This window comes from Hemitrygon akajei, chromosome 1 (assembly GCF_048418815.1).
Source record: "Hemitrygon akajei chromosome 1, sHemAka1.3, whole genome shotgun sequence".
NCBI lineage: Eukaryota > Metazoa > Chordata > Chondrichthyes > Myliobatiformes > Dasyatidae > Hemitrygon > Hemitrygon akajei.
Window position 1 is genome coordinate 189,192,269 of NC_133124.1, and position 23,003 is coordinate 189,215,271.

At 45.5% G+C, this 23,003-nt stretch overlaps 1 protein-coding gene across 2 annotated transcripts; it reads right to left on the reverse strand.

Moving 5' to 3' along the window:
• On the reverse strand, nucleotides 1-17,096 carry tti2 (TELO2 interacting protein 2). Of its 2 annotated transcripts, none has more exons than XM_073057162.1 (8): nucleotides 16,949-17,096; nucleotides 7,461-8,190; nucleotides 6,984-7,170; nucleotides 6,292-6,384; nucleotides 4,607-4,788; nucleotides 3,516-3,659; nucleotides 3,260-3,422; nucleotides 1-132 (listed from the first exon to the last, which is right to left on the reverse strand). In XM_073057162.1, exons 2-8 carry the CDS (start codon nucleotides 8,147-8,149, stop codon nucleotides 52-54), a joined length of 1,539 nt encoding a protein of 512 aa, XP_072913263.1. In that variant the 5' UTR covers nucleotides 8,150-8,190; nucleotides 16,949-17,096; the 3' UTR covers nucleotides 1-51. The 2 variants fall into 2 exon arrangements, with proteins under 2 accessions (XP_072913263.1, XP_072913272.1); XM_073057171.1 differs by lacking the exon at nucleotides 16,949-17,096 and adding an exon at nucleotides 15,747-16,897.
• Nucleotides 17,097-23,003: the final 5,907 nt, after the last annotated feature.

Consider the following 23,003-nt stretch of genomic DNA (forward strand, 5'->3'; position numbering starts at 1 on the left):
AAAGTTTTGCCTGTTTATTACAGTCCTGTACAGATACATTTGCAACACTTGTTACATGTCTTGCTGAACCCGCTGCAGACACTCCAGCACGGTCACGTTTTCACAATTCTGCCGCACTCCTTCCAGGAGAACCTGAAGAGCACAAATGAGATAAAGGACCATTATCCCTGCGGCAATGGCTCAGGTACAGGTTGCCTGGTGAAATCAAATAGTATCTTAGCTATCCTTTGTGTGTAAGAACTTTGATCTAAGCTTTCTTAAAACCTGCTTTGGATTTCATGGGCGAACTGACAGCTCTAGCACAGTTTCCATTGGCCTCTAAAGTGGAAACTAAGGATTGCAGAGTTTTGTTGGTAATTGTTACAAAGGCACAATCAGCAAACGAAACCCCTGGCTCTGAATCCAATGCAGTTATTTCAATTTTAAAGTATTTTGCTAATACAGTAATTATCTTTGAATAAAAATGTATCTGGTAAAAAAAAGTTCATTTCTGAGAAGTGGTTTTGTCAATGTTGTAATTTTAAAAAACTGCATTTGTGATGTCATGAACTTATAACATAGTATTCTATGTACAGCACAGTACAGGCCCTTGGGCCCACAATGTTGTGCCAACCCTTAAACCCTGCCTCCCCACCTTAAATTCCTCCATATACCTGTCTAGTAAGTCTCTTAAATTTCACTAGTGTATCTGCCTCCACCACTGACTCAGGCAGTGCATTCCACACACCAACCACTCTCTGAGTAAAAAAACCTTCCTCTAATATCCCCTTTGAACTTTCCACCCCTTACCTTAAAGCCATGTCCTCTTGTATTGAGCAGTGGTGCCCTGGGGAAGAGACGCTGGCTGTCCACTCTTATCTATTCCTCTTAATATCTTGTCTCCTCTCATCATCCTCCTCTCCAGAGAGTAAAGCCCTAGCTCCCTTAATCTCTGATCATAATCCATACTCTCTAAATCAGGCATCATCTGGTAAATCTCTGTACCCTTTCCAATGCTTCCACATCCTTCATATAGTGAGGTGACCAGAACTGGACACAGTACTCCAAGTGTGGCCTAACCAGAGTTTTATAGAGCTGCATCATTACCTCGCGACTCAAACTCTATCGCTCGACTTATGAAAGCTAACACCCCATAAGCTTTCTTAACTACCCTATCTACCTGTGAGGCAACTTTGGGGGATCAGTGCACATGTAACCCCAGATCCCTCTGCTCCTCCACACTACCACCTCACACTTCTCTGATTTGAACTCCATCTGCCACTTCTCAGACCACTTCTGCATCATATCAATGTCTCTCTGAAATCTTCGACAATCCTCTACACCATCCACAACACCACCAACCTTCCACCCAGCCCTTAAATTCTCTTGGTCTATCTTGGACATTTCTCTCCCCTTTTTTGATCTCGGTCTCCATCTCTGGAGACATACTTTTATAAACCCACTGACTCTCATAACTACCTCGACTATACCTCTTCCCACCCTGCCAAATGCAAAAATGTTATTCCCTATTCCGAGTTCCAACATCTCCGCTGCACCTGCTCCCAGGATGAGACTTTCCATTCAAGGACATCTCAAATGTCCTCTTTCTTTAAGGATCGTGGTTTCCCTTCTGCCGATATCAATGATGCCCTCACCCGCATCTCCTCCATTTCCTGCACTTCGGCCCTCACCCCAGCCTCCTGTCAACACAACAGGGACCGAGTTCCCCTTGTCCTCACCAGCCTCCAGATCCAGCATATTATCCTCCGCAACTTCTGCCACCTTCAACAGGACCCCACCACTAAGGACATCTTCCCCTCTTTCCGCAGGGATTGTTCCTTCCGCAACTCCCTATTCCGCATGTCCCTCCCCACGGATCTCCCACCTGGCACTTATCCCTGCAAGTGTAATTGCTACACCTCCTCTCTTACCACCATTCAGGGCCCCAAACAGTCCTTCCAGGTGAGGCAGCACTTCACTTGTGAGTCTGCTGGGGTCATCTATTGCATCCAGTGCGGCCTCATCTACATTGGCAAGACCCAACGCAGATTGGGGGACCGCTTTGTCGAGCACCTCCGCTCCGTCCGCCACAACAGATGGGATCTCCCGGTTGCCACCCACTTCAAATCTGTTTCACATTCCCATTCAGATATGTCCATACATGGCCTTCTCTACTGCCATGATGAGGCCAAACTCAGGTTGGAGGAGCAACACCTCATATACCGTCTGGGTAGTCTCCAGCCCCTTGGCATGAACATTGAATTCTCCAACTTCCGGTAATTCCCTCTCTCTTCCCCCATCCCAGTTTCATTGCCTCCTCCTCCAGCTGCCTATCACCTCTCTCATGATTCTGCCGCCTTCTACTACACAGTGCTTTCCCCTTACATTACTTTTTCACTTTTCCTGCCTATCCCCTCCCTGCTTCCCCTCCCCCACCCCCTGATCTTTCCTCTTACTGGTTTTTAACCTGACATCCACCAGCCTTCTCCTTCCCATCCTCCCCCCCGCCTTCTTTATAGGCCCCCTGCCCCCTCCCTCTTCAGTCCTGACGAAGGGTCTTGGCCCGAAATGTTGACTGCTCGTTTCCATGGATGCTGCCTGACCTGCTGAGTTCCTCCAGCTTGTTGTACGTGTTGCTCTAACACCAACCTTTGTGTCTTCTGCAAACTTGTCAACCCACCCTTCTACCTCCACATCCAGATCATTAATAAAAATCACGAAAAGTGGAGGTCCCAGAACCGATCCTTGTGGGACATCACTAGTCACAACCCTCCAATCTGAATGTACTCCCTCCACCATGACCCTCTGCCTTCTGCAGGCAAGCCAATTCTGAACACCTGGCCAAACTTCCCTGGATTCCATGCCTTCTGACTTTCTGAATAAGCCTACTGTGTGACAAGAACCTTGTCAGCTTCTTTTACATTCACCCGAGGGGGCTGATGGACATTATTTAAAGATTTCTGAACACCACCTCATTATTCCTGTTTTTGTACTATTTTGTAAATTGCCTTTGCACTGTACTGTTGCAAAATACACTTCACAAAATTCTGATTTTGAAAGACAGCACTTCCCCCAGGTATTCTGCTGCGGTATCTAACTTAATTTTGGTGCCCAGACTTCGACTGCAACTGTCTGAATCAGACAGAACGGTCCAACTGAGGTACAGCTGAGTGCAGAAGGGATGACAGTTAATGTTTTGAAGCATTAGTTCAGGAAATTTTAGTTAAGACTCCACCCTGCCGCCTCCCAAGTGCTGGGTGATCAGTGGGCACAGGCTTACCGTCACTTTGCGTTCACAACAGCGATTGAGCAGAATCAAGCATTGGGTGGCATCGTGTAACAGCTCCTCCCTCACCCGGGGTGGTGTTGGGCTCTGATCAGTTGCCACGTCATATATGAATTTAAGTAAGGATTTAAGCAAAACTTCCAGCCTCATGGACATCCTGTTGAATAACAAAAAACCCCAGAAAGATTGGTGAAAATTAACAGTCTCAAATCTACCCTAATGTTGTGGATTCTCCTTAGTTTAGTGGTACCTGGGCCAAGCCTGTTGGATCATGTTCTGGAATGCCTGCAGAACACAGAGCCTTGCTGTTTCCTCAGGTCCATCGTACACCTCCAGATATCCAAGAATCACCCTCTGTAACCGTTTCAAATGCCGAACAACCAGAATACCGAGCCTGGCAACAAAAGCAAATCAGGGTTTAGTGATGCATATCCTGTTGGTCTCATTTCATAGAGTGATGGAGATAGCAAGAGGTGTCTGCATTCCATATGTACACAGCCCTTTTCATCCAGCGATTTTCTGTCTGTGATCCAAGATTGGCTCCAGATAAAACAAAGTATCTGTATAAATGTACACAATAAAAAAACGATAATCATATAAAAATGTGATCAGTTTCCAGGCCACTTCTGTCAAGTGGCAATTTCAAACAGGATTGCTGCTTTTAGATTTGGAACAGTTTTTGTAGTGGCCGTTTTGTTGAGGGATGAGCCCAGCTTTCTAGTTTCTCCATTTACCAGCAAAAGCCTGCATTTTGCAATAAGATCACAAAAGTAAAAGTGTTGTATGAAGCCTCAGATGTCCACCGGTCAGAATCACACTGAGAAATCTATGAAGCTTCTGGTAATCAGGGTCTGGGCTGGGAACAGGTGAGTTTCCATATCGATGCAACTGACTCCACAGAGTCTGCAACCCAAACAATGTTCCCTCTCGCTTGCACACATCCTCCTACTAGCGCACAGAGGAATTTAAACTGCGCACAAAAGGTTGCCTCTGGCATGTTAAGTGTATTTCACAACCGTAAACAGTCACATTCCCCTTTCCGGTTTCGGATGTGGACGGTGTTGATAACACAGAGTCCGTGATGATTACTCTGCAGATTTTAGAACTGGCTTATTTATACTGATTTAATGAAGAAATTATTGATTCACTATGTCGAATTCCAAAGAAGCAAAGGGCGTGAAATCCAAAAGAACTAGTTCATTTAATACACATTGATGTGTATAATTTGATTTCTTTTAAACAATAAACAACAAACTTGAATTTTTTGCGCATACTGGTCATTACAAATCGGAGGGAACACTGAACCCAAATGCTAATTTTGACAATAAACAGCAGTCTGACCTTTCAATGAAGACAGGCAGGTGCTTGGCATATACTCTTCGAAGGGGGATCTTGTCTTCAACCTCCATATGGCTAAGTATCAGGCAGAATACTTTGTCATAGTGATTTGCTCTCTGTTGTCCTCGGGTGACGTGTGGCTTCTCTATGACTGGGAGAAGGTCGAGTAAACAGGATAGCACAGTCTAAAACAGAGAAGGGATTAGTTATGGTTCACCTCATACTCTCTGGGTGGGGGTGAGGGGGTAAGAATTGTCGAGGTTGATGTACAAGCTCCAATGAAAAACGAGGAAATGCTGGAATTTCGACAGAGAAGCAGAATTAAGGTTCTAGGTTGCTACGTTTTCATGCAGGAGGTCTGAATTTGGACAAGAGGTGGGGAATGTGTTGTTGAAACGCATTGCATACAGGAAGGTCAGATCAGATTTGGGTTTATTTTAGGAGCTATCAGCTAGGCTAGTCTACTCCTGCCAATTGAGCTATTAGTTCATTCTCAGTGACCCTGCCTGGCTTCCCTGCCATTTATCAAGACAACTGCCAATTTACCTGCACTTCATTTTCTTCCATCATCCTCCTGAAAAAAAATCTTATCTGTCCAAAATGATAAGCTTCTTGAGATTGTGACCACTGGTTCTAAACTCTGCTGAGTTCTGCAAGAGTCCAATCTCTCAATTTGTCAAGCGTGTACTCCTGGGAACCATTTTGCTCATTAGGGTCTGTCTTGTGTGTTTTTTCATTGATTCTATCGTTTTTTTGTATTTACTGAGTATGCCCACAAGAAAATGAATCTTGTATATAGTGACATATACATACTTTGATAGTAAATTTTCTTTGAATGTGATTGGCTGATGAGAAACTCACATTAATGAGCAGATGTACCTAAAAGAATGGCAACTAATTAGATGGACTGCTAAAACAGGTAAGACTCCACTTTCAGTTACTCTGCCTAACAAACACTGTAGGTAAACAATCACAAGTACACAGGCACAATGAGGGGTGAAGTGATACAAGAGACAGGGGTACTGCCCCAAGTTCTGTTGACACAGTCAGTCCTGATCAGTGTGTGGGTTTGCCCATGGCTGCATGTGTTTCCTGCTATGTCCCAAAGACCTGCTAGTTGGTAGGGGAATTACAATAAATTATCACTGGAGTAAATGTGTGGTAGAATAGGGGCAGACTTGATGAGCATTTTTGAAAGATACGAGATGGGTTTAAAAAAAAAGTGGGAATAATAGATTGATTGGATTGCTCTGAGAGCTAGCATTGACTCGATGGGTAAAATGGCCTTCAAAATAGTTTTTGTATCTGGATATTATAGGAGCTTGCAATTCATGAGGCTGCTATGTTAATGTGAAGGTGATGCCACAAATAGCGCTCAGAGACCTGGAATCGATCCTGATACCGCTGTCTTAAGTGGCGCTTGTGACCTCCTGGGTTTCCCTGGATGCTCTAGCTTCCTCCCACATTGAAGACCTTAGGTTAATCAGTCACTGCAAATCACTCCTGAGTGCAGCTAAGTGGCGAGAGAGAAAAATTGGGAGTTGATAGACAGAAGAAGGAGAATGGACTACAGGGGGAAATGGGTCTGATGCAATCATTTTTCTTGAGAAGTAGGACAGGCCAAGTTGAACAAATGTCCTGTTCAGGCCATTACAAGAGGGATAGTGTTCAGGAGGGACTTTATTCACCTGAATGAGTGAGGCTTCAGGAGTGTACAGGTGAGTGAAGAGAGCATGGTACACGACCTGTGCTCGGTTATACTGCAAGAGCTCCGCAGCAGGCTGAAAGAGAACACAAAAATGTTAGGTACACAGACACACTTTCAAAATAGAATGAAATACGAGCAAGAAAGCTACAGGGGCCAACAATGTCCATTTTAATCGAATCGACAGTCCCTCTCTCTCTCCTGTAGAAATTCATGTTTACTGTGCATTAGAACAACTAGCCACCTTATCCAACCAAGTGTAAGCCAATTGCATTTCTCATTTAATGTTAGACAGCAAGTAGGTGATTTGAATATCAATGTTGAAGTAAGAGGCAATCCTTCAGTTAGGTTTAAAATAACACATTTGTGAAGCATTTTAATACAATCCAATGCTCCACATCCAATTGCAGTCACTGCAATGCAGATAAAGAGTTTGCAGAAGGTCCCACAAACTCTGGCAGGAATACGAGTAGAACTCTGCTGTATGAATCATTACCAGATTCGTTCAGAGAACAGGCTGACAGGAGCTTCAGTTTAATACCTGGAAGACAGTGTGGCACTTGATGCTGCCATGTTTCACCTTTACAGAGTTTCTTTTTCCTCAGACTCCTCTGCAATGTCCCCCACCCCTTCCCGCAATTCCCATTCCAGCCCCACTCTCTGGCCTCCACGTACCACATTGTCAATGACGTGCTGGAGACACCTCACACCCAGAATCTTATTCTCTGTCCTGTAGTCGTCTGAGAAGAGGAGGGACGGTGGCAGCACTGTGTCCAGGTGCTCAGCCAGCCAAGGCCTCCTCACCCTCTGCAGCAGCCACCGAAATACGTGTTTTGTGGCTGGATTCAACTTCCAGGTGTTTCTGTAGAGATTTGCACACACACAAAACAGTTACTAGCACTCTGTTAAAAAAAATGAAAAAAAAGCAAAGAAGAGTGCAGTGACATGACACACCCGTAGGTGAGATCCAGCAGCTGGGAAAGAGGGGTGTGTGCAGTTCCTGCCAGCAGTACAAGCTCGGAGATACAACATGGAATCTCTCACCTTGCTGGCAACTACCTGTAGATGGGTGAATTACCTACCAGCTGAGAGCAGTTACAAAGTTTATTAGAGACCGCTGACCACTCGCTGAGGTATGTAAAATGGACTCACTTGCTCATTTGTGGCTTCATCAGATGTAGCACAGCACCCAGAGCTCCCCCGCCTTCCTCCTGTGACCCACACAGGAATTCCACAAGAGTCTTGCACCTGGATGCCTGCACTGTGGCGGCCAGCAGCTCGTCTGCAGCCAGCCGAGATGCTGCGTTGGTCCATGGCATCTCTTGGCAGTGTGTGGCGCAGAAAATGACCAGATGTGGGGAGATGCCATTCAAAACAGAGCTGGGTGGAATTCCGGCAGCAGAGCTGGACGTCACTTGCACCGGCCTTACTGACAGTTTACTGAGGAGAATCTGAAATACCTCTGCCACGCTGTGGGCCCTCCCAGGGACTGTGCAATAGGCACTGTCAGGCAGCTCCCCGACGTCGGACTCACACTGTGGCAACGCTGAGTACTGGGTCAAAAGCACCGTCAGGTCCACGTACATTTGAACAATACTCACAGTTTCACTTTGACAGTAATTGTTGAGAAGCCAGAGCGGATCAGCATGTAAAAGCAAATCCTTCACATTATCCACAACTGATCCTTTATCGCCCCTTAGATTTTCAGTTGACAAGTCCTCCAGAATCTTTTTCAGAACCTCCCCAATAGGGACTTTCATAACTTGGTAATACTCCTCTTGTTCGGTCCTGTTTTTGCCTGCAAGTTGCAGTTTCTGAATGATTTCTGAAGGATCTTCCATGTTATCTTCTTTTGAGTTGGAATCAGAAACTCATATTTAATCTGGGAAAAAGAAAACATGATTCTGTTTTTGTGGCCGATGCAGTGTAACGAGGAGAGGACACAGTACAAGGATACAATTACAGCAATGTCTCAATTTATCGGCTGAACAACTCTGCAAAATGTAGCGGTTTATCAAAGTGTTTACAGACACTATTTTAGATGAATAGATCACTGAAAAACAAATAGAACTAAGAGACCATTTGGCCCCTGCTCCACCCTTGGATAGGATCACGACTCATCTTCTACCTTGACAGCACCTTTCTGTATAACCCATATCCTTTAGAAATCCTTAAGATTTAAACACCTCTCAATCTCCTATATACTAAACAAACAAGCCACAACAGCTCTTTTGTGTATCGAATTATAACAGGCCTTGTGTAACACACACAAAATGCTGGTAGAACACAGCAGGCTAGGCAGCATCTATAGGGAGAAAGCATCGTCAGGTCCACATACATTTGAACAATACTCACAGTTTCACTTTGACAGTAATTGTTGAGAAGCCAGAGCGGATCAGCATGTAAAAGCAAATCCTTCACATTATCCACAACTGATCCTTTATCGCCCCTTAGATTTTCAGTTGTTCAGGTGCTGTGTTCTACCAGCATTTTGTGTGTGTTGTTGTTTGAATTTCCAGCATCTGCAGATTTCCTCGAGTTTGCTCTTTAAACTCACTACTGTGAAGCCTCTGCCAGTGATGCCTACACTGAAGAAGTTTAAATCTTCTCTTCGACAGGAGTTCAGTGAAACCCTCTCTCGCTGCTCCCCATCTATAATTCCTTCGGCCCTTCAACTTTTCAATCATATTTTGACCCAGACCCGCTTTAGGTCTTACTATCTTTCCTTTCGGTTAGTCCTGACGAAGGGTCTCGGCCCGAAACGTCGACAGCACTTCTCCCTATCGATGCTGCCTAGCCTGCTGTTCTACCAGCATTTTGTGTGTGTTGCTGCAAATTTCCTGATGTTTGCCTTCTGAGTAGTAAATTGTCTGAAGGGAGACATCATGCGGACCAGTTGGGGTAACAGACCATAAGACATAGAAGCAGAATTAGGCCATTCAGCCCATTGAGTCTGTTCAACCATTCTATCACGGCTGATCCCGGATCCCACTCAAACCCATACACCATACCCTTTGATGCCCTGCCTGATCAGAAAACTATCAACTTCCGCCTTAAATATATGCACGGACTTGGCTTCCACTGCAGTCTGTGGTAGAGCATTCCACAGATTCACTACTCTCTGGCTAAAACAAAATCCTCTGGTCTAAAGAGACACCCCTCAATTTTGAGGCTCTGCCCTCTAGTTCTGGATACCCCCATCATAGGAAACATCCTCTCCACATCCACACCTTCTAGTCCTTATAACGTTCGGTAGGTTTCAATGAGATCCCCCCCCTGCATTCTTCTACAGACCCAGAATTCTGAAAGAGGTAGTTCAAGAGATTGTGGAGGCATTAGTAGTGATCATTCAAGAATCACTAGATTCTGGAATGGTTCCAGAGGACTGGAAAATTCCAAATGCTCCATTCTTTAAGAAGGGAGGGAGGCAAAACACAGAAAATTTTGGCCAATTAGCCTGACTTCAATGGTTGGCAAGATCACTATTAAGGATAAGGTTTTGGGGTACTTGGAGGCACACAATAAAATAGGCCAAAGCTGGCATGGTTTCCTTAAGAGGAAACATTGTCTCACAAATCCAGAAAAAAAACCAGAGGACATGGGTTAAGGGGGAAAAGTTTAAAGGGAACATTGGGGGGGGGGGGCTTCTTCACACAGAGAGTGGTGGGAGTGTGGAATGAGCTGCCAGATGAAGTGGTAAATGCGGGCTCACTTTTAACATTTAAAAAAAACTTGGACAGGTACACGGATGAGAGGTGTATGGAGGGATATTGCAGGTCAGTGGGACTAGGCAGAAAAATGGTCCAGCACAGCCAAGAAGGGCCAAAAGGCCTGTTTCTGTGTGTACTGTTCTATGGTTCTAAATCCGTTGGAATTCTTTGAGGAACTAGCAGGCAGGATAGACAAAGGAGAGTCAATAGATGCTATTTACTTGGATTTTCAGAAGGCCTTTGACAAGGTGCCACACATAAGGCTGCTAAAAGACCCTGATATTGCAGGAAAGATGCTAGCATAGACAGATTGGCTGACTGAACTGCAAAGTGAGGAAATCCTCTTCTGGTTGGCTACTGGTGACTAGTAGAGTTCCACAGGGGTCAGTGTTGGATCCACCACTTTTCATGATATAGATGATGGAATTGATGGCTTTGTGGCGAAGTTTGAGGATGATACAAAGACAGGTGGCGGGAAAGGTAGTGTTGAGGAAGCAGGGAGTCTGCAGAAGGACTTAGGCGTATGGGCAAAGAAGTGGCAGATGGAATGCAGTGTAGGTAAATGTATTTTGGAAGCAGTAAAGTCAAAATATTTTCTGAACTGGAGCAAATTCAAAAATTGGAGCTGCAAAGGGGCTTGTGAGTCCTTGTAAAGGATTTCCTAAAGGTTAACTTGCAGGTTGAGTCAGTGGTAAGGAAGGCAAGTATAATGTTAGCATTCAAGACGACAAGAACTTTAAAGCAAGAATGTGATGTTGAGACTTTATAAGGCACTGGTCAGACCAGAGTTGGAGTACTCTGAGCAGTTTTGCCTCCCATACCCAAGGAATGATGAGCTGGCATTGTGAAGAGTCCAACAGAGGTTCACAATAATGATCCCAGAAATGAAAGGGTTAACATTTATTGCCTCTGGGCCTGTTCTTGCTGGAGTTTAGAATGAAGGGGGAATCTCATTGAAATGTACCGAATATTCAAAGGTTGAAATAGAGTGTATGTTTCCATTAGTGGGAGAGTCTCTGACCAGTAGGCATCACCTCAGAATAGGACATCCCTTTAGAATAGAGATGAGGAGGGATTTCTTTAGCCAGCGGGCATCTTGATTAACAAGGGTGTCAAAGGTTCCAGGGAGTCATATAAAACTACAGCACAGAATCAGGCCCATTGACCTGCACCAGACCATAGCCCTCCATCCACGAAGCTATCCAACTTCTCTTAGAGGATGAAAACAAAATTGCATCCATCACTTGTGCTGGCAGCTTGTTCCACGCTCACCCAGCTTCAGTGGGAAAAGCCTGCTTGCATTTACCCTATCTATACCACTCATAATTGTGTATTCCTCTGTCAACTCTCCCCATGAATCTTCTACATTCTAAGGAAGAAAGTTCTAAACTTTCCTTATAACTCAGATCAACCAGTCTCAGCAACATCCTTGTAAATCTTCTCTATATACTTTCAACCTTGTTTACATCTTTCCTGTAGGTAGGTGACCAAAACTGCACACAATACTCCAAAACAGGCATCACCAACATCAACTTAACATCTCAACTCCTGTACTCAATACATTGATTTTTGAAGGTCAAAGTGCCAAAAGCTTCCTTTACAACCTATCTACCTGTAATGTCATGTTGAATGAATTATGGACCCAGATCCCTTTGTTCCACCGCACTCCTCACTGTGTAAGACCTACTCTGGTTGGTCCTCCCAAAGTGCAACACTTCACACTTGACTGCATTAAGCTAGATCCCTCTGCAAGCTCTGATAGTCTTCCTCACTATCCACTACATCCCCAATCTTGGTATCATACACAAATTTGCCGATCCAGTTAACAAAATTATCTTAAAAGATTGTTATATAGAAGACAAACAACAATGGAGTCAGCATCAATTCTTGTGGCACAGACCTCCAGTCAGAGAGGCAACCATCTACTACCGTTCCCACAGGGCCAACGTCCAATCCAAATTATGACCTCATCTTGAATGCCGAGAGACGGAACCTTCTTGACCAATGTCCCATGCAGGATCTTGTCAAATGTGGTGCTAAAGTCCATGTAGACAACATTCACTGCCTTGCCTTCATCCACTTTCCAGGTAACATCCTCAAAAAAACTCTGTAAGGTTGGTTAGGCATAAGTAACACTCACAAAGCCATGCTCACTATCCCTAATCAGTCCGTATGTATGCAAATACTCATATATTTGGTCCCGCAGAATACCTTCCAATGACTTTCCCACTACTTATGTCAGGCTCACTGGCCTATAATTTCCTGGCAGCATCTATAGGGAGAACCGCTGAGAATCTATAGCCGAGAATCACTAATACCCTCTGGATGCCAGGGTCCAGGACATCTCATATCGAGTCCTCAGCATTCTTAAGTGGGAGGGTGCGCAGCCAGAGGTCGTGGTCCATATAGGTACTGATGACATTCGCAGGAAGAGGGACGAGGTACAGCAAAGTGAGTTCAGGGAGTTAGGTGCTGAGTTAAAGGACAGAACCTCCAGGGTTGTGATCTCAGGATTGTTACCCGTGCCACATGCTAACAAAGCCAGAACTAGGAAGATCATACAGTTTAACACGTGGCTAAGCAGTTGGTACAGGAGGGAGGGCATCAGATTTTTGGATTAAGCTCTCTTCCAAAGGAGGTAGCCCCTGTACAGAAGAGATGGTTTGCACATGGAGGGGGACTAATATCCTAGTGGGAAGGTTTGCTGGTGCTGCATGGGGGAGGGGGGGGGGTTGGGTTAAACTAGAGTTGTAGAGGAATGGGAACCCAAGTGCCAGAACAGATAGTGGAGAGACTGTGGAGACAGATGTTCGGACCTCAGACAAAGTCAGGAAGCAAAAGGTTGAGCACGGTGTGACTGATGTTCTGAGCTACGTATACTTCATTGCAATAAGTTTTGTGGGAAAGGCAGATGAGCTCAGTGCACAGATCAACACTTGGAAATATGGAACAGCCATTAATGAGACTTGCAGGACTGGCAGCTCAATATTCCAGGGTTCCATTATTTTAGACATGATACAGCGGGTGTGATTAAATGGGGAGGGGTGGCATTACTAGTCAGCAAAAAAAGCCATGGCAGTGCTCAGTCAGGACAGACTGGAGAACTCATCTAGCGAGGCTTTATGGGTGGAACTGAGGAAGAAGAAAGGTATGACCACATTAACGGGGCTGTATTACAGACCACCTAACAGTCCGCCAGATTTAGAGGAACAAGTTTGTAGAGAGATTGCAGACTGTTGTAAGAAACATGAGATTCTGATAGTAGGTGATTTTAAACTTTCCACATATTGACTGGGACTCCCCATACTGTAAAAAGACTAGATGGGGTACAGCTTGTCAAATGTGCTCAGGAAAGTTTCCTTCATCAGTACGTAGATGTCCCAATGAGAGAGTGTGCAATACTTGATCTGCTTTTAGGGAATGAGACAGGGCAGGGGACAGAAGTTTGTGTAGGGGAACACTTCGCATCTAGTGACCACCATACCATTAGTTTCAAGATAGTAATAGAAAAGGATAGGTCTGGTCTGCCAGTTGGGATTCTAAATTGGAGAAAGGCTCATTTTCATGGATCTGACAAGTGTGGATTGGGACAGGCTGTTTTCTGGCAAAGGTGTATTTGGTAAGTGGGAGACATTCAGAGGTGAAATTTTGAGAGTACAAAGTTTGTATGTGCCTGTCAGATGAAAAGGTAAAGATAACAGGTTCAGGGAACCTTGGTTTTCAAGAGGTACTGAGATCTGAGTTAAGAGAAAAAGGAGATGCATAGCAGCTATAGGCAGGTAGGAACAACTTGGAGTACAAGAAATACAAGAGAACACTTAAAGAAATCAGGAGGGTTAAAAGAGGCATGAGATTGCTATAGCAGATTCTTAAGGGCTTCTACAGACATTAAGAGCAAAGGGATTGCAAGGGACAAAATTGGCCCTCTGGAAGATCAGAATGGTAATCATTTGTGGAGCTAAAAGAGATGGGGAGATCTTAAATTTTTTTTGCATCTGTATTTACTGGGGAGACAGACACAGCATATAGAAGTGAGGCAAAGCAACTGCAAAGTCATGGACCTGATACTGATTACAGCGGAGAAGGTGCTTGCTGGCTTGGGGCAAATTGGGGTGGACAAATCCCCAGTGCCTGATAAGGTGTTCCCTCGGACCCTGTGAGAGGCAAGTGCAGTAGATTCAAGAGCCCTAGCAGAAATATTTAAATCGGGTGACATTTTGGAAGATTGAGGATAGCCAATGTTGTTCCGCTGTTTAAGAAAGGCTCTGAGAACAAACCAGGAAATTATAGGCAAACACGAGGAAATCTGCAGATGCTGGAAATTCAAGCAACAAACACAAAATGCTGGTGGAACACAGCAGGCCAGGCAGCATCTATAGGGAGAAGCGCTGTCGACATTTCGGGCCGAGACCCTTCATCAGGACTAACTGAAAGGAAAGATAGTAAGAGATTTGAAAGTAGGAGGGGGAGGGGAAAATGTGAAATGATAGGAGAAGACCGGAGGGGGTGGGATGAAGCTAAGAGCTGGAAAGGTGATTGGCAAAAGGGATACAGAGCTAGAGAAGAGAAAGGATCATGGGACAGGAGGCCTAGGGAGAAAGAAAGGGGGAGAGGAGCACCAAAGGGAGATGGAGAACAGGCAGAGTGATGGGCAGAGGGAGAAAAAAAACTAAATATATCAGGGATGGGGTAAGAAGGGGAGGGGCATTAACGGAAGTTACAGAAGTCAATGTTCATGCCATCAGGTTGGAGGCTACCCATTGCCGGTATATAAGGTGCTGTTCCTCCAACCTGAGTGTGGCTTCATCTTGACAGTAGAGGAGGCCATAGATAGACATTATCAGAATGGAAATGGGACGTGGAATTAAAATGTGTGGCCACTGGGAAATCCTGCTTTCTCTGGCGGACAGCAAAACGGTCTCCCAGTCTGCGTCGGGTCTCACCAATATATAAAAGGCCACACCGGGAGCACCGGACGCAGTATACACCACCAGCCAACTCACAGGTGAAGTGTCGCCTCACCTGCAAGGACTGTCTAGGGCCCTGAATGGTGGTGAGGGAGGAAGTGTAAGGGCAGGTGTAGCACTTGTTCCGTTTACAAGGATAAGTGCCAGGAGGGAGATCGGTGGGAAGGGATGGGGGGGATGAATGGACAAGGTTGGAGGAACAACACCTTATATACCGGATCCCTTACACTTCCCTTCTAAGCCACTCAGTGATTGTTGGGTTCCTGTTGTTGAGGAGGATGAACACAGGGGTAATCTGCACTGGCTGTTTACCCCCGTTCCCCTTCTCGACTGTCACCCAGTTTCCCGTGTCCTGCACCTTGGGTGTAACTACCTCTCCAGGGATGACAGGAGAATTGGGTTGAGAGGGAAAATTTATCAGCCAAGATTGAAAGATGGAGGAAACTTGATGGGCCAAATTCTGCTCCTATGTCATATGGAATTTCAAAGATTCACCATCTTGTGTGTAAAGAAATTTGTTCTCATCACTGTACAGAATGGTCTTAAAAAGCCAGTTTACAGGGTTTTTTTTAAAACAGAAGTTGTCTTGATTTACTTAAATCAACATAGAGTTCAGCAAAAATAAAATGTAGAATTTTCAAATCTCAGCATTTGTACTTAAAATGCCTTAGTGGCAAGTGAGGCTGATAAGCCAATCTACAAATGTCACATTACATGAAAATTAACACGTTAAATATACTTTTTGTATGTTGATAACCTACATTTTCTGATGTATTATTTGACCAGACTGTATGGTGAGATCTCCAGAACTTAAGTCAAGGGACTTGATGCATTTAGAAAATGTTATTTCTCTTGACGCATCTCCTGCTTTCCATCCTCCATATTGTTTAAGGTACTGTTGTGTTAAACAAATCCTGGATATATTCAATAAAACAGATTGTGGAGCGTCAGCCTTCACGAGTCGGGGGATTGAGATTGAGAGCTGCGAGGTTCTGGTCAGACCACAATTAAGAGCATCGTGTTCAATTCTGCCTACCTCATTTCTAAAGAGAAATGCTCGAGCTTTTCTCTGAACAACATCCTCATAAATCTCCTCTGAATCATCACTGTGGGAAATTTAGCAACAGCACAGAGTGTATTTACCAGGTTGTTGCCTGGATTACAGGGCACGTTATAGGAGGAGAGGTCGAGTGAGCTAGTGCTTTTCTCTTTGGGGTGATGGAGGATGAGAGGCGACTTGACAGGGGTGCATAAGATGATGAGGGGCACGGACAGAGTTAACAGCCAGTGCCCTTCCCCACTCCCCCAAGGCAACAATGGCCAATACCAGAGGACATCCGTTTAAGATGAGTGGAGGAAAGTTTAGGGGGGATGTCAGAGGTATATATCTTTATACACAGAGGGTAGTGGGTGTCTAGAATACACTGCCACGGCGCTGGCGGAGGTTGATACAATAGGGACATTTAAATTTTTAAATGGAAGAAAAGTAAGTGTTATAGAGTAGGTTTAGATTGGTCGGTGCAACACCATGGGCCGAAACGCTGGATTTGTTTTCTGTTCAATGAATGCACGAACTCCAGTTATCGTCTCTGGAGAGAAACAGCACAATCTGTCCCCTTCTGGACGCGGATGCACGGCGATGCCATCTTCTCCAGTTCTCTCTCGGACGGTGCATTTTCCTGCGACCGCCGCTGACGTTACCCTTCATTGGACCCAAGCTGGCCCCCTTCCCCCGGATCCCTGGCCCGTTAAAGCCTCTCGTTCGGCCGAGCCGGATCCAGGGTTGGGCGAGGGAGGTGGTAGCCCGGAGTCCTGCTCCAGGACCCCACCTCTGCACCGCACCCAATCCCCCTTGGATGAGGAGGCACCGATCCGGCCTGAGCCCGCTGATGAACGCCCGGCGCCCCGGCCCCGGAATCCTCGGGCTGAGGCCCTCCCGCCCCCGACGTAAACAACCCCTCACCTCCTCCCCCGCGGCGCGGAGTGTACTTCCGGTCAGAACACCGCTCCAACGGAAATGCCGGCCTGCTCCGACGCCAGCCGGATGTGGAGTAAAACCCCGCCAACGCGCTCGGTGTCACCGCCTCTCAGGCGTCCGGACAACTGTGACGCGGAATTCTAGTTCCGGACCTTAAACAGGCAGGTGAATGGCGCATGTGTAAATGTGTAAAGTCATGTGTAAATAGTTCTGAATGTAGAACTCGTGTACTTGCAATCAAAGTTCAAAGTAAATTCATTATTGAAGTATATATACAACCCTGAGATTCATTTACTCAATAAATCCATAGAATAATAACCATAACAGAATCATTGAGTGACCGCACCAAATTGGGCGTTCAACCAGCGTGTGCAAAAGACAACAAACTGCACAAATGCAAAAAAACAAAAAAAAAACCAATAATAATAAATAAGCAATAGATATCGAGAACATGAGACGACGGGTCCTTGAAAGTGAGTCCACAGGCTGTGGGAACAGTTTAGTGATGGGGCAAGTAAAGTCAAATGAAGTTACCCCCTTTTGTTCAAAAATCTAATGTTTGGGGGGTAATAACTGTTCCTGAACATGGGCTGTGATTCCCAAGGTTTCTGTACCTTCTTCCTGATGGCAGCAGTGAGAAAAGAACATGTCCTGGGTGGTGGGGGTCCCTGATGATGGATGCTGCTTTCCTGTGACAGCTCTTCTGTGTAGAAGTGCTCAATGGTGCAGAGGGCTTTAACCGTGTTGTACTGGACCATATCCACTACTTTTTGGAGGATTTTCCATTAAAGGACCATACCATTTCCATACCAGGCCGTGATGCAGCCAGTCAGTATACTCTCCACCACACATCAATAGAAGTTTGTCAAAGTTTTAGATGTCATGCCAAATCTTTGCAAACTCCTAAGTAGAAGCATTGCTGTGCTTTCTTCATAATGGTACTTATGTGCTGGGCCCAGGACAGGTCGTCCAAAATAATAACACCAGGGAATTTAAAGTGCCTGACCCTCTCCACCTCTGATCCTCTGATGAGGACTGGCTGGCGGACCTTTGGGTTCCTCCTCTTGAACTCGATAATCAGCTCTTCAGTCTTGCTGACGTTGAGTGAGCAGTTGTCGTTATGACACCACTCAGCCAGATTTTCAATCCCCCTCCAATATGGTGAGTCATCACCACCTTTGATTTGGCCTATGGCAGTGATGTCGTTAACAAACTTAAATATGGCATTGGATCTGTGCTTACCCTAACAGTCATAGGCATAAAGCAAGTAGAGCAGGGGCTAAGCACACGGCCTTGTGGTGCACCTGTGCTGATGGAGATCATGGAGGAGTCAATCGAAACTGACTGGGGTCCACAAGTGAGGAAACCCAGGATCCAATTGCACAAGGAGGTATTGATGCCAAGGTCTTGAAGCTTATTGATTAGTTTTGAGGGGATGATGGTATTGAGTACTGAGCTGTTGTTGATAAAGAGCAACCTGATGTATGCATCTTTGCTGTCCAGATGTTCCAGGGTTGAGTGAAGAGCCAATGAGATGGCATCTGCTGTAGACCTATTACTCTGGTAGGCAAATTGGAGTAGATTCAAGTTGCTTCTCAGGCAGGAGTTGATGTTTAATCACCAACCTCTCAAAACTCTTCATCTATATGGATGTAAGTGCCACTAGGCGATAGTCACTGAGATAGGTCACTACGTTTTTCTTAGGCACCAGTATATTTGAAGACTGCTTGAAGCAGGTGGGTACCTCAGACTGCCGATGAACATTCCAGCCAGTTGATCAGCACTGATCTTCAGTGCTCAGCCAGGTACCCCATCTGGGCCGGATGCTTTCCAAGGGTATGCTCTCACGTCAGCCTCAGAGACTGAAATCACAAGGTCATTGGGGCTGTGGGAGTTCGAGAGGGTCTCTCCACGTTTTGACGGTCAAAGCGAGCATGGAAGGCGTTGAACTCATCTGGAAGCGAAGCCTTGTTGTCACCTATGTCGCTTGGTTTTGCTTTGCAAGGGGAGATAGCATTCAAGCCCTTGCACAAGGAGATGCTTCATTGATTCACGTTCAGTCTGGAATTGCCACTTTGCCCGTGAGATGGCTTTCTGGAGATTGTACCTGGACCTCTTGTAACTTTCTTGGTCAGCAGACCTGAAAGCCCCTGATCTGGCCCTCAGTAGATTGGTACAGGATTTTAGTACTTGGCCAGTTACCCTGTCTGGGCCAGATGCTTTTCATGAATTCACCCTCTATTGCACATCTATGTATATAACCTAATCTTATTTATTTATATTTATTGTGTTCATTATGCTTATTGTTTTGTAAGCTGCATTGTATCTGGAGTAACAACCTTCCTTACACTTGATGAAAACACTCGATTACTGATGAATAACAATAAACAATCCTGAATCACTGAGAGGCGAATCTGATCAAGTTACTTAAAACGTCTAGAAAATTCCCTCCGGTGACGAGTAATTAGAACTTTAAAATTAGACATGGTCCTTTAGTAGTTCTGTCGGAGAAGCAGTTTCCCAAACGCTTATTTGAAGTTTCGTTTGTTATCAAAGTGTACAACTCTGAAATTCTTCTCCAGACAGCCACGAAACCAAGAGAGAAAAGAACGCCAGTGTGACCATCAACCTCAAAAACCCTCGTCCCCGCACAGAAAAACGGAACAGGCACTACAACCCCCAAATCCCCCTATTCCACACAAAAAGGTTGAGCAAAAAACACATGTAAAGGGGGTTTCTTCTTTTTCTTTGTTACTGCGAGTGTTGATCAAAATGGCTTCTTTGTTTTGTTAAAAGTAGGAATACTTCTTTGTTGCGAGAGAGTGCTGGAAGCTTGTTTGGGTTAAAATTTACTGATAACGAGAATTGTATTCCTTTGTAAACCAATTGGGATGAATGTTGTTCTTTCTTCTGAGTCTGTAAGCTATTGTTGGCGGGCTTTTGGGCAGATTGGCGTGAGGGGGTGAGAGAGAGAGAGGACATGATGCTGTAAACGGGGCGAGGAACGGACCGCAAGCAGGGGTCCAAGGCCAGGAGGTACCCCGAGGAGAGGAGATGAAGCTAGATGTGCTTGGTTGACCACTTCGGATGGTCCTAAGCTGCGAGTCGAGGAGTTCGGAGGGGATCGAATGGTGGCCAGAAGACTTCAGTAATTGAGCTCCAACGGTTGTGCACGAAGTGGTTTGGACTTTGATAAGTTTGGCGCCTTTTCTTTATTTTTTTCCCTTCATATATACTGTATCGTTATTAATCACTTAGTTATAGTAACCTTTATAAATTGTACTCATTTAATCGCACATGGTGTACTGTCTGTTATTTGGCGAGGCGGGGACATCACACAGCATCCACACCAGCTGATTACCCAGTTTGGCGGGGCCGAAGGCTGCTCCCCCTAGACGAGAACGAGCTGAGCGAGCCTGAGGCGACCCAGGGGGTTACACACAGAATACTGAAAAAACTATAAGATCAATAAAAGTCTATAGTCCCCAGTCCACATCCACAATGCAGAAAGCCTGGGCGACAATCTCCGGGCATGATGGGCGGGCTTTCCCTTCTCCATTAGCACAGCAGAGGCATCCTCAGCGATCAAAAGGCAAGTAGCCGGTGCTCAGTTTCTGCATTTGCATCGATGTTTCAACCTTCCTCGTCGCTATAATAGAAGGTTTAATCGGTGAAATGGAGCCAAACCTTAGCCTGCCCGCCACGAGGTCCGCGCACGCTGCCTCTGACTCCCAGAATCCTCTCAGAGACTGCTGAGCGCTGGCACACCCAAACGACATCCAAGCAGTAAACCACAGGCTCCAACAGAATCACATCCAAGATGAAAAACAAACGTAAAAGGCATAAAAGAAGTGAATTATCTGGTTTCATGATCTATCCAGAAGACGTTGACCGAAGGAGCATTGTACACAGGCGCCATCTTGACTGGAACTCCTGCATATCCTCTTTTCGGTCAAAGGTCAACGCAAATCTGAAGTCTTCACCTCCAAAGGCTGAGATTGATCAAAACTTGGACTGATCTATGTTAGCCCATGGCATTATAGGGAAAATACTAGCATGGATAGAAGATTGGCTGACCGGCGGGAGGCGAGGAGTGTGAATCAAAGGGGCCATTTCTGTTTGGCTGCCAGTTGACTAGTGATGGTCCACGGGGGGTTGGTGCTGGGACTGCTTCTTTGTCCATTGTACATCAATGATCTGGATGATGGAAGTGATGCCTTTGTGGTTTAGTTTGAGGACAATATGAAGATAGGTGGAGGGGCAGGCAGTATTGGGGATGCAGGGAGTTTGCAGAAGGACTTGAGCAGATTAGGAGAATGGGCAGAGAAGTCCCAGATGAAATACAGAGTAGGGAAGTGTACTTTGGTAGAAGGAATAAAGGTGTAGACTATTTTCAAAATGGGGAGAAAATCTAGAAATCAGAAATGCAAAGGGACTTGGGAGTCCTCGTGTGAGATTCCCTAAAGGTTGAGTCGGTGGTAAGGAAGCGTCCATTTCGAGAGGACTAGAATATAAAAGCTGTACAAGGCATCGGCTTGGAGAATTGTGCACAGTTTTGGGTCTGTTATCTGAGATAGGATGTGCTGGGACCGGAGAGGGTCCAGAGGAGGTTCACGAGAAGGATCCAGCGAATGAAAGGGTTAACATTTGAGGAGCACTTGATGGCTTTGGGTCTGTACTCGCTGGAGTTTAGGGGAATGGGGGAGGGGGGAATGTCATTGGAACCCATCTAATATTGGAAAACCTAGTTACAGTAGACATGGAGAGGATGTTTCCAGCAGTGGGGGAGTCCAGGATCAGTGGGCACTCAGAGTAGAAGGATATCAGAGATGAGGAGGAATCTTTTTAGCCTGATGGTGGTGCAAATATGGAATTCATTGCCACAGACAGCTGTGGAGGCAAAGTCATTGGGTATATTTAGAGTTGAGTTTGACATGTTCTTGATTAGTTAGGCCATCAAAGATCATGGGGAGAAGGCGGCAGAATGGGGTTGAGAGGTTTAATACATCAGCCATGACGGAATGGCCAGAGCAGACTCAATGGGCTGAATGGCCTCATTCTGCTCCAATGCCATATGGTCTGATGGTCTAGGTTAGGGAAGGTGTCAAATGGAACCAAGAGGGAGGACACAAAGATGAGAAGTGAGTTTCATTGGGTGGTGGGGCTGCTTAAGGGGCTGATGAGACCCGTTACAAAATTTACCCTAAAACAAGGTGGATTGTTTGGTTGCCAGTTTCTGTCAGAAAGGAAAGAAGTTTGTTTAGATATATACTTTTCTTCGCTTTCCCCGTAGCACCAGTTGGGACTGACTCATTTTCAGTGTGTAGATCCTGGGTACACTCAGACTCCTCTCTCCATCTCGGAGTTACCAAGACAGGAGTGTCACCTGCACGGTCAAGCCTCGTTCTCCACTATGCTCACCACTAGGTGGCAGTGTCAGCCAACTCTTCTGCTTAGTAGATCCTCAGAATCGGAATCAAGCATATCTCTGGCCTATGTTGTGAAATTTGTTGTTTTGTGGCACCACTTCATTGAAATACATAATAAAGATAACTATAGATTAAACAAGACGTATTTAATAAATTAAATAACAGTGCAAAAAGAGAGTGAGAAGAAATAGTGAGGTATTATACATGGGTTCATTGTCTATTCAGAAATCTGATGGCGGAGGGGAAGAAGCTGTTCCTGAAAAGTTGAGTGTGTGTCTTCAGGCTTCTGTTCCTCCTCCTTGATGTAACAATGAGAAAAGGGCACGTCCTGGGTGATGGGCATCTTTAAAATGGATGCCACCTTTCTGAGGCATCGTTCCTTGAAGACGCCCTCAGTGCTGGAGCTGCTTTGAGAGAATCATTTTGTCACGAGCACAGAACTTGTTGCTGGACCCCCTGCACAAGCATTTCCTTTCCTTCTGTATCTCAGCAAAGTGTGGCGGTGCAATTAGAATCACCTCTGCTTCACAGTCCAGAGATCTTCCACGTACTTCCATCTCCTCCCATGTTCCGAACATGTCTGGGGTGGTTGTTTAATTCCAAACACCTAA

Bases quoted from the DNA above. Each gene is read 5' to 3' on its own strand.
- tti2 (XM_073057162.1), bottom strand. From the start codon at position 8,149: ATGGAAGATCCTTCAGAAATCATTCAGAAACTGCAACTTGCAGGCAAA. The intron at 7,171-7,460 runs GTGAGTCCATTT...AAATCTCTACAG, and splicing joins ATGAAGCCACAAATGAGCAA to AAACACCTGGAAGTTGAATC. The intron at 133-3,259 runs GTAAGCCTGTGC...TGTGCTCTTCAG, and splicing joins GTTGTGAACGCAAAGTGACG to GTTCTCCTGGAAGGAGTGCG.